Source organism: Scomber japonicus, chromosome 3 (assembly GCF_027409825.1).
Source record: "Scomber japonicus isolate fScoJap1 chromosome 3, fScoJap1.pri, whole genome shotgun sequence".
NCBI lineage: Eukaryota > Metazoa > Chordata > Actinopteri > Scombriformes > Scombridae > Scomber > Scomber japonicus.
Window position 1 is genome coordinate 28,644,655 of NC_070580.1, and position 12,061 is coordinate 28,656,715.

At 41.8% G+C, this 12,061-nt stretch overlaps 1 protein-coding gene across 1 annotated transcript in view; it reads right to left on the bottom strand.

The window, feature by feature from the left end:
* eif4g3a (eukaryotic translation initiation factor 4 gamma, 3a) overlaps nt 1–11,831 on the bottom strand; it is a 53,623-nt gene extending 41,792 nt beyond the window's left edge. The window contains exon 1 of the mRNA XM_053316601.1: nt 11,244–11,831. Coding sequence (XP_053172576.1) covers nt 11,244–11,423 — 180 coding nt within the window. The 5' untranslated portion in view covers nt 11,424–11,831. The remainder of the gene's footprint in view (nt 1–11,243) is intronic.
* Nucleotides 11,832–12,061: the final 230 nt, after the last annotated feature.

Consider the following 12,061-nt stretch of genomic DNA (forward strand, 5'->3'; position numbering starts at 1 on the left):
CTGTTGGTGCACACTATCATTGCACCCTTAGGTTCATAACTGGGGATGCTTTAGATGCATCGTTGTACACTATATGAGAAAGTTGGGTGGTAGTCGTCGGCAGTAAAAAGAGACCCTAACATTCATTTTATTTACAAAACACCTTTTTAACTGCAGATCAGCCGCTGAGACTGTTTGGCTTTTAAATGCGAGGCTCCACACAAGAGAAACAATTTGTAGAAGCTTGTAAAATTAGTCAAGCTAATCCCTTTTAAATCAATTTTAATCTCTTTGGACTGAGGCAGAGCAGTGTGAATGCATGTGTGTTTTCTTTGAATTGATGTTGAGGTCTTTGGCCTGTTTGCTGTATAATCTGTTGATGTATACTGTAACTTTGGTGCGCTCTGATGACTCTAATCAGGTTGTCCTTGTAAAAAAAAAAAAAGGAGCTTGCACTCAATGACCCTCCCTGTTTAAATACAGATTAATAAGTGGGAAGTTTCTGCTTAAACCCAAAAATGATGTCTGTTGAGTTTATTTCAATCCACCGTCTATATACACGTCTCAATGCGATACATTTAACTCACTCATCCAAAAGGGCTTTCCTCAAACCCTCAATAGCTCGCCTAGTTTGATTTAAAAGATCCCCCAACGAACCCACCCCGCCCAAATGCCCCATCTCTCAGAGTACACTATGTACCTTCACCATTTTGCAAGTGTTAAAGGGAAAATCTGAAATGGATTTCTGGACCACTTCAGGCAAAAAGGGGGGCAGGCAGAGCAGAAGCTTAGACAACTGTTACAGCCCTTATACGCAGGAATAGCAGAGGTGCAAACTGTATTCAATATTAATCAATGGCTGTAGAATAATAATGACAGGTCAAAGAAAAACTTTCTGCCTTAACATTTAAAGAGAACTATAACACATTGGAGAATGTATTAATCCTTCAAGGAGCTGCTTTAAACAGGAGCCTACGATAACTTTTCTTTTAGCAGCTGAAACATGTAATATGGAGACACGCTCGGGAGACATCACTCAGATGTTAGAGGAGACAAAAGAGGGAATGTGTAATAGCCAGAGAAGAGGGAAGCCCTGTGGTTAGTAACCTGCTCAGGCAGTTGTCCGTGACAGACAGGCTCACACACTGTTGGTCACATGGTTTAAGGGAAACCGAACGTCTGGCTTTCTTCCTTTCACCCAAAATCACACCTCCCCTTTTTCTACCCCTTAAGCCCTCTTTCCTTTACTCTCCCGCTCTTGCCTGCAGGGGCCGTCATCTCTGTTGGCCACCTGCCAAGCACCTCCACCCGTAACCGACAACACAAGGAGGGAGAAGAAGAGGGAGATAGAGAGAAAGAGAAAGGGAACATTTTAAAACAGAACAAAACAAAAAAAAAAAAAAAAAAGGTGGATGTGATTCAAAAAGCAGAAGCACAGCAGGAAGCATTATCAGTTTCATTGCCGGGGAATTCGGAAAAAACAACACCCCACACTTCACCCCTCCTCCACCCCCATCCCACAACCCACCCACATACACACACACACAAGAAATAAGGGGCAATTACAGGCTCAGTCTCATCACACTGAACTGTCAAGTCCAAGTGCGGAGAAGCACGATAATAAAACTGTACGATGGACGTTGTTTTGATACACTTCCAGCAAAGGGAGGGAAACATTTCTTACAAAGTGCACGTATCGGAAGGACAGATCCGATTATCTGTCGTGATCTGGAAAAAAAAAAAACCTAATGTGGCACATCCAAGTCATGCCACACCACAAGTGGGTTAAAAATAGGAATGGTGGTAATCACTTAAAAATATTTCTTCTATTCTGAAGCAAGACAGGAAACAAAAAAAAAAGGGAGGGGGGGGGGGTGAAGTGAGAGGGGGCTATCAACAGTGAAGCAACCTGATCTGTCTGCTCCACATGACCGCTGGTTGGTTGTCGGGGGCAACTGTGGTGGTGGGGGGGACTGTAAACAGAGGAGGAGGAGGCGAGATGTAGACAGGTGAAAGCAAGGTTCAAAACCTGGCGGAGCAACAGCAACAAATCTGCTGTGAGGGTCGTGAGGGTCGTGAGGGTTGGTTGTCATGAGGGCAGGAGGAGCAGAGATATAAAAAGGTGTAAGGCGAGAAATAATGAGGCAAGACAGGACTGCTGAATCCAACGGAAGATTTAAGCAAGATTTGATTTTTCTTCTTACAACTGCAGCCAAGTTTTTAAAAAAAGAAACAAACAAAACAAAAAAGAGAAGAGATTATATAAATGGCTCAAAGCCAGCGTACATGTTTCCGTTATCTCAGTCTGAAAACACCTGTAGTCACTGCAGAATGTTGTGAAACTAGATGCATCCATTGTCTGATGGGAAACACTTTGTAATTTCTCTAGCTGGAGCACTGTTTCTCGACATCATGCTTTGAGGGGAAGTTATCAGCTTAAAAATCAACACAGGAAACTAGTTTCACTGCATATCGACAAGTTAAACTGCATAGCAACAGACTTATTTAGTAGGAATCCTGATGTTTGGTTTCCCTTTGTGGGTTCAAACACACCATAAATGGCCGTCCAGAATACCATGATATGATTTAATGCACTTTCTCCATTACTTTTTGCTTAGTTTTAAGATCGACTGCTAGTGATTAAATTATTCTACTGGCCTGATGGCATGCTGGGAAAGAAAACAAAATGTCCTGAGGTATAACATAATTTATGTCGAGTTCTCCATGTGGGTGGCCAGGTAACCAGATGGATGCCGACACTTCACAGTCAAGCTCTGCCGTGCGTGTGAATCAGGCGCTGCCATGAAAGTGGCTGCCCGCACTAATTAGACATTAGTCATTAGTTTGATCTCCGTTCATTTTCTGCTGGAGGAGAGAAGGTGAGCACACTGTCATCTTAACGAGTCACAACAGGGACATCGCCTCAGAAAATAAAAGGTGTCAGTGTAGCTGGAAAATTAGCTTTAACGGACGGCTAATTGAACCTGGTCGAAATGACACTGATGGGGACTGAGTCGTGTTTGACTTTTGATACTTTTCAATGGACAAGGTGCTTCCTAGAAATCTGGTATTCAGATGAAGGATTGAGAATGCATAAACCTAAATGATATAAATCAGGATGTGTAAGGCCACCAGCTGATCGAACTGGATATCGTGGGATGCTGTGAGATAATTTTTAAACTAATGTATACTTAATATATCCTAAAATATCCTAAAAGATTGAGCATGCTAGATAAAACTGATCGATAAGCAGTGAAATCATCTTTCATTCCTCTTTTTTTCTTACATAAATGGAGTGAGGTGAAATCTACAGGCCGCTTAGACAAGCATCACTTAATCTTGACACAATCTTCCACGCTGTAACCACCTCGTTTATATTGTTGACAGGGTGAGATTCGGGTCCCGAGCCAAAAACAGGTTGAGCGAAACGGCCTCCAACAAACACACGCTGATCCTTCTTCCCGGCAGAGACCATAAAGCAGCTTCACTCACTCCTCCTTGTCCTTTAACACTACAGTGACCTGTAAGCCTCATTTAGGAGGGGAAAAGCTGCTGTGGCTCCTGCTTCATCATTAGAGTCAAGCCACTTAAGTGCTGAATGTGAGAGTAAGTGAAGAGGGGGGGGTGGGGTGGGGTGGTGTAGGGGCGTGTGAGGAGATATAACCTCACGTAGGTCAAGGCCGTGATCAGAGTATGATACAGCTCAATAAACTGTGATATTACTATTACTGTATAAATTAATCAATGTGCAGCCAATGCCTCACCCTCTGAATAAATCACATGTAATTTAGATGTTCTTAAATCAAATAATAAATGTTTGCGTGCCATATAATTACACATATAGCGTCCTTTTTTTTTAAAAACAGACCTCAAGAGCCTGTCATGTCTCATTTCAATGATTCAGGCTACCTGGAAATCTCAGAGCATAGCAGTGGGTTCAGAGTGGAGCCACAGGAAGTGAGTGGAGACGGCCCAGATGGTGCAGACACAAACCCTCCTTCTCCCTGCTGGCCCACTAGCCACTCACTCGCACAATCACTCCCTCACTCTCTCTAACACACTTAATCAAACACACACACACACACACACAGACAGACACAGAGTTGGATAAAAGCAGAGCTCACAAAGCTCTCACTGCCTGCCTGCTGTTGCTGAGACTGCTCTTCCACTGCAGTATGTACAACAATGGGTGGTAGGTTGGTGGATTCAACTCTTACAAACCCCATCTTAAGCAACAATAGGTATGGATGTATGTAGCATAAAGCACTTTTGGTTCTTAGCGTTAAATTAAAAAGGGGGAAGAAAGGCAATCTGTACTTCTTATGAGGCAAAAGCAGAAAAAAATCCAAAGTAATACAACCACCACACGACGAGCTGTTTCACTACTTGATTAATAAGCCAATATTATTAGTAGTATAAAATGTTGTGATTATGATGAAGAAATGATGAGGATGTTAAAGACAAATATTTATATATAAAAGCTTTTAACCGTTACATATAAACCAGCACAGAAGAGGCCATCTAAATAGATTCATATATAACGGAAAGTTAGTCTCAATATTTTATAATGTGCATAGGATAAATCTGCTGATGACACTCCTCCTAATAACTCTCTGAAAGACGTAATAATATTTTATGAGAGACATAAGAACTTGTAATTGTAGCTCTACATTGTATATTTGCTGGAGTGTAAAACTTCATTAGCAGCTATAATTTTATTGTATTTAGCTTTAGTAGTAGTTTGAGCTAAATGCTAACATCAGCATGCTTACAGGCTCACCATGGCAATGCTAACATGCTAATGTTTACTATGTTGGTTAACCATCCTAGTTCAGTGTGCTAATGTCAGCTAATTGGCACCAAACAAAGGACAGTTAACGCTGATGAGAATGTTGCTAGTTTTGCACGTTAATCAAAGTATTGGACAAAATGAAAAGTTGACTTTATGATGCGAGAAGAAAAAGATGATAAGCAAAGTCATTGTAACTCATCCTGTCATCACATTTGATATCTGTAGAAAAATGTAACAGCAGACTATGTAATAACTGACAAGATATCTCCAGTGCTACCATGAAGCCAAAAGTGTTGGCTTCATGGTAGCACTGGAGGTAAAGTCAGGATAACAAACGTCATTGGAATCCATCCTCTGTGGACCATGAATGTCTGAATCCATCTAATAGTTGTTGAGATACGTCAGTCTGTAATAAAGTGGTGGATAGACACAGCACTATTTCACTCTTATGTCTACTAGAGCCTTTATTGCTGTTATAGAGTCAGTGACCATAGCTGACAGACATAATATTGTTCTTATGCTTATCATCCGATAAACTCTGGAGACACTTACTCGAATATATTAATTAGCCCGATAGAGAGGATGATGACTTGTGTTATTGACTTGCATGAGTCAGACACGGCTGATGAATTAAATGGAGATATCAGACGCCAGGTTACGGAGAAGGAGAAATTAATAACTTTGTCAGGAGACGCTGATATTGCGAGAGCAGCAACACACAGACCGACCGAGCGGCAGCCAGGAATACATTATCAACAGGTTAATAGTTTATCTTTAAAAATAGCAGCAGCTTTGAACTTAGCCAACAGCACCACGAGTCTCAACACTTAAGACTGACCCCGGTCGACAGAAAAAAACACTTGCAGGAATACCTCAGGCAATAACAACAAGCGGTGCCAACTAATAGAACCAAGATACTCCCCTACAGCCAGTTTCATCATGCATTAAAAAAAAAAAAAAAAAAAAAAAGACTTAAAGCTGTAACTGTGTGGCTCTGTGAGTCTGAAACAAACCAACTCCAACAAGAACAAAAGAGTAGTGATAAATGACAGAAATTGGTGCTAAACGTGACATAACATTTGAACATTTAAAGCAAAGCAGAAATTCCTTGCTTTGACAATAAAAAGAATTAACATAATATTGTCTAAAGTCGTTAAAGCACTACTTTCTGACAAATGAAGGTGAACATTTCCAACTATGCCAGAGGCTTGCCAGCATCACAGTGTGGGCAGGATGAATCTACAGACCCAGAGTTCCCTGTAAATACCAAATACTGCAAAAAAAAAGTGACAACAGATCAGAAGATGTCCAGTTTCTAACCAATTACCGGTTTTAATCTGAATGTTACTTTCATTTTTTTTTTTTTTTTTTTGTGAACGTGGTAAATATAGATAAACATTTAAAATGACGGAAATGTCACTTGAGAAAGAAAACACCGTTGGGAGCACTGACATTAAGCAGGATGTCTTCTTCTTCTTCTTCAGCAGGCCACTCCCTCTCTGGAAAGAACAGTCCTGCATGCTGGCTCATAACAACTCAGCAGTTTATTTATAACATCCCACAGTGAGTATGCTCATGAGAATATCTTCACATGCTGGCTCTGCACACACCTGTCCTGAAATACAGGACCACTGTGCTGAGTGACCTGCCAGTTGGGTCCACAGTCTACATATCTGCACCTCATTACTAAACACTGAATGTGGTTGCATGTCTGGTTTGGATGTTACCATTTAACTACACTTCACTGGGAAATGCTTATATCTTTTATGTCTGAACAAAAGCACAGACCATGATGGGGGGGGGGGGGGGGATGTAAAAAACTAGCAAAAGAAAGACAGAAAAAGGAGTGAGCCTCTTCAAAAAAAAAAAAAAAAAGCATGAAAGTACTGTACCATGAAAGCTAAAGGGTTAGAGGGGGGGTTGCATGGGAGGAGAGTAGGGAGTAGGGGGGGGGAAATGGGGAGAAGGAGAAGCCCACAGTTTTCTCAGCTGGTCCCAGGCAGCAGTGGGGTGAGGTGAGTTTGTGGGGGGATGGAAGGAAATGAGGGAGGGCTGAGGCAGGCTGGGTGACCTGGGCCTTTGTTGGCAGATGGTGGGAAGCGCCACCTTGGCCTCTCGCTCTGAATGCTAAGCAGCACTGCCATTGTCTGGCAAGTGCAGCAGCAGACGCATGCGCTGGGTGTTTCTCAGACGACCAGGAACAGAAACAAACTGCCGCCACCACCACCACCACCACCTCCACCTCACCGTCCCGACTCTTATCGAAGGCCAACGTCTCTAAAGTGGGAATTCCCATCCACCAGGAGCCCAGGCCAGACAAGAGCGTAACATGCTCCCACACTCCTGACCTTAAGAGGGTCTGCGCACAGTGAGAGGTCAGACAAGTGGTGACATTCACATGGTCTGCTTTTATGTAGACATGAAAATCAAATGCAGGGCGGTGTAGTGTCGCGATTACTACAACGGGGTCCATGCAGCATCAGGAGGGGGGGATACTAGAAGTTAAAAATTAAAGTCACGGGCACAAACAAAGCAGGCTAGTTAATTTTCTTTTACTCTCTAATTTGATGTTGGAACAATTTATTCTTACAGTTAGTTCAGCTCCTTCGGCACAGATGGTTACGCAGTACAGGAACAAATCACACTTCGTTGCACTACAATAAATTCAGCAATACAATATAATCCAAATAAATTCAACTGCACCACAAAGTACAGACCCCAAAACGACTACACTGTTGAAACGCCACCTCTTCGTCAATAAACTGAACTAATATGAGCTTCATATAAAAGGTTGGATTTATTGCAGGACTAAATGTATAGTAGCAAGGTGTATCTCATATACTAGCAAATAACTATAACTACTATTCCCCAATCCTAACCCTCATACGCATACAGACTGAGAAGAAACATCGTACACCTTCTCTAACCTTCTGCTCTGCTTCCCTGGCTGTCGGTGCCATTTCCTGAGGTTTTGGATCTAGTTCCTCATCCTGCAGGAGTTCAGACTCACTTCATGTCTCGTTCTCTAAATTATGACTATCCTTCTCTCTCTCTCTCTCTCTCTCTCTCTCTCTTTCTCTCCTGTGTCTTTTCTGGTCTCTCCTCCTGTGTATGTGAATGGTGTAATGCGACTCTCCCCTGTGTGTATGTGTACTCTATCCTCCAGCTAGGTCTCTATGTTGATGGAGGACCATGGCTCAAGTCCTACTCTGCTCTGGTGGTGTCTGGAAGCTGCATGGCATCCTTCACATCACATTCTTACTATATATATATCATACATTCATTATAATTTTGTTATCCTGTTCATTGCTGTATTCTAGGGCTGGGCAATATGGGCAGAATCAAATATCACAATATTTTTGACCAAATTGCTCGATATGGATATTTTGACAATATTGTAGGAATGACTATCGGTGCTTTCACAAAGTATTTACACAATGAAATTTTTGCTAAACAAACATCAGTAATGTAGATATAACACTTAATAGAACAGTCTGTTAAGCTCACAGACATTTTAATGTCTGTAATGCTGCCTTTAAAAGCAGGAAAAGATGACATTATTCCATATCACTATATTACAATATTCAAATTCGAAAAAGACAAAATCTATTAAATATCACGATATCGATATTATATTAATTAATTGCCCAGCCCTACTGTACTGTACACACATCTATTGCACATCTATCTGTCCTGGTAGAGGGATCCTTCTCTGTTGCTCTTCTTAAGGTTTCTTCTATTTTTTCCCTGTTAAAATGAGTTTTAAGGAATTTGGGATCCCTCTTCAGTTGCTCATCCTGAGGTTTCTTCCACTTCTTCCCCTGTTAAATGGCTTTTTTAGGGAGTATTTCCTTACCCACATTGAGGGTCTAAGGATGGATGATGTTGTAATGCTGTACAGTATGTAAAGCCCCCTGAGGCAAATTTGTCCTTTGTGATATTGGCCTACACAAATAAAATGGACTTGACCTTGAAAGTAACCAGCTACTGCACTATATAACTGGAGACAATAAGTCCAACTACATCTGTGGGATCAACAACCACAGCCTTGTCAGGACAGGTTAAAATATTCCTTAATGTAATACTAAAAATCAGACATATTACTTTAGTAGATCTAACACTTAAAGTTGTGCAGGAGGAATCACAACAAACCAAAAGCAAACTAAACAATTACGGCTCAATAGGTGTGTCATTCTCTTCTCTTCTCTTTAAAAAACGAACTGATTTTTTATCGTCGTTTTTAGTCGTTATATCGCTTAAACAAGACATGCATTGAGTAAAATGAAGAGGGTGAAGCTCTGTACTCCACAGAAAGTAGGTTAAGCAAATTGAACAATCATTTCAAACAGTCAGGAGAGTCAAAAGAGGACACGGCACAACACATAAAGAGACCCATTATGTTCATGTGTTTTTGTGTTAGATTTACTTATCTAACTCGCACACAATTAAAAAAAAGACATCACAACACAAAACACTTAAAAAGAAAAAACCCAGAAGGAAGTGTTTCATACTGCCACCTGCCATAAACAGCTACACACTGCTGCCCCTTACAGATGTCAGAAACACAGGACAGGGCTCTGTGATCGTGGGTGGCAGGAAATCAGGTTGAGACATCAAAAACCTCCAAAAAAGCTAAGCCATCGCAGAAGCTGTCAGATCACAAAAGACACACCTCTCTCTCTCTGTGTGTCACTGGCAGGCGAGGAAGAGATGTCAACCTAATCTCTCTCACCCTCCCTCTCTCTCTCTCTCTCTCACACACTATACTGCCACCATGCTGTAAATAAAACAGGAGGTGACATAACCACAGTGACTTCACTCCACCAAAAAAGTAGGGTAGAGGTGGGACAGAGGGTACAGGTTACCGGTCTGTATCTGTGTTAGCTCACAGGTAACGGTGTATTTTAAGGATGGGGGGGGGGGGGGGGGTGACAGCATGCTATGACATTAAAGGCTGATATAACTTTCACCCTGCATGCTGAATATACAGACTTTTTTGGGATAACACAAAAGATACAACACAAACAATGATGGTAGTGTAAAATAACTTGATTTAAACACGTGTTTATCACATTATAATACTCTAACTACTTATTTTAGACCATTAAATGACATGAAACTAGCTGGATTCATTATTTTCTGTAACACTAGTTTCTCCACTGCAGGCTCTTATCCTGTATCTATGTTACCTTGCAGGTAAAGGTATATTTTTGGGGGGTTGACGGGGTGGGCAATGACAGCATACAGTCATTTAAGGCTGATATAACTCTATCCTGCATGAATATTTTTGCAGAAACATTTTTTTTGGAAACACACACAATAAACCAAACAATAATGGTAGTATAACATAACTTTAACCATTTAAAGATGTGTTTATCAGATTATAATGCTCTTAACTACTTATTTTAGACCATTAACTGTCATGAAAGTCTCTTATCTTGTATCTGTGTTAACTTGCAGGTAAAGGTATATTTTGGAGGGGCGGTGACAGCATGCTATGTCATTTAAGGGTGTCAAAACTCTACCCTGCATGCATATTTTGGGAAGAACATGCAAGATAAAACACCAACAATGATGGTAGTATAAAATAACTTCATTCAAACACATGTTTATCAGATTATAATGCTCCAACTACTTATTTTAGACCATTAACTGTCATGAAACTAGCTGGATTAATCACTTTCTTTTAAAAGCTAGTTTTTCTGCAGGCTCTTATCCTAACAGGCCTGCACCTCCCACCCTCCTCCAGTGAAGGAGGGGGGGGGGGGGGCTTTACTCCCTTTCAAAAAAAAAGCTCATGTTATGTGAAATGGGGCAGCTGCATGAATGTATAGACAGGAGGTGCGATTTCTTAAAATGCTAGGCCTTGTACAAAGCTACCATTAGCCCCCCCCCCCCCCCCATCAATATTATTATTATTATTAAATCCACAGGTTACCACCCAGAAATGGGGGGCGAAAGCTTGCTTGCTTGGTTGCTGCTCTGCGGTGTTGCGTTCACGGACCCATCTAAGCTGGCGGTGCTGGTACACTCACACTAAAGCTAATGCACCGGTAACGTTAACTGAACAAAGCCGGTAACCGGTGCTTTTGGGGAAAGGCGGATGATGGGAGTCAGCTAGTTTGTGGGTTAATACACACTGACACACAACCAATTTAACATGCATGTGGGGTGTTAAATGTAACTGGGAGTAGTGGTGAAGAGTCAACTGTACAATACATGCGTGACATTTGCGTTAGCGTTAAAAAACCGGCTTGATAAGCTAACATTAGCATCGTTAGCTCCCTAGCTAATTGTCTCCTCCCCTCCCTTCCCTGCTGAGAAACATCATCCCAAATAAAACGTCCAATAAAACATAAATGCATGGCTCTAACACCCTAACATTAAGACAGGGAGGAGGTGAAATGTTTTAAAACTAAAAAATAATAATAATAATGATGATACAAAATATTGTAAGTGATTTCCACGTTACCCATGTCAAAGGATACTGAGGTGGAGGTACAGCGCCGGGCTGAGGAGCTGTCGGGGCTCCCGGTGGCAGAGACACGGAGGTCAGGGTCCGCAGTTGGCCCGACGGAGAGCTACCACCTCCGGCTCCGCTAGCTGCGACAGCGGCGGCGGGTTTAGTGACCACTTTCGGTGGTAAACTCATTGCAAAAAAAAAAAAAATCAATAATAATAATAATAATAAATACTGATATAACGACGCCTAGCTTGCATACATGGGAAGCAAGCGGGGGTTTTTTTGTTTTTTTTCTTATGTTTAAGCAGATTCTTGAAGAAGCAGGCCCCAAAATATCCTGTTACCGAAGCTTAGATAGCGACACAAACGTCTCTTTTTCTCATGAGTCGCTGCTCGGATCAGCGGTGCTGTTCATGGGGACGGTGGGAGGTTGAGCCTCCCCTCGCCCGTCCGGAACCTCTGCGGATCCGGCGGCTCGGTTTCGTTTTTCTTTTTCAAAAAACAGGGAAGGGGGTAAATAAATCTCCCCTTCGATCTTCAGCCGCCTCCTTCCAGCGATCTACCTTTTTCTCTTCTCGACAAGTGTGTTTTTTGTCATTTTTTTCCTCACAGAGACGAGAGACTTCGCCAACATGGCGTTTGCGGCCGCTTCCAGCAGTCCGGGCAGGACAGATGATTCGGCAACTCTCGGCCAGTTACGGAGGCGCTCGGCTAATCAAACCAAGACACAATCCGACACACTGTAGTAAGTTTCCATGCAGTGTCTAAATACTCGGTTTTTTTCTATTTTTAAGTCCTATACAGTTTAAAATAGTATAATCCAGAAT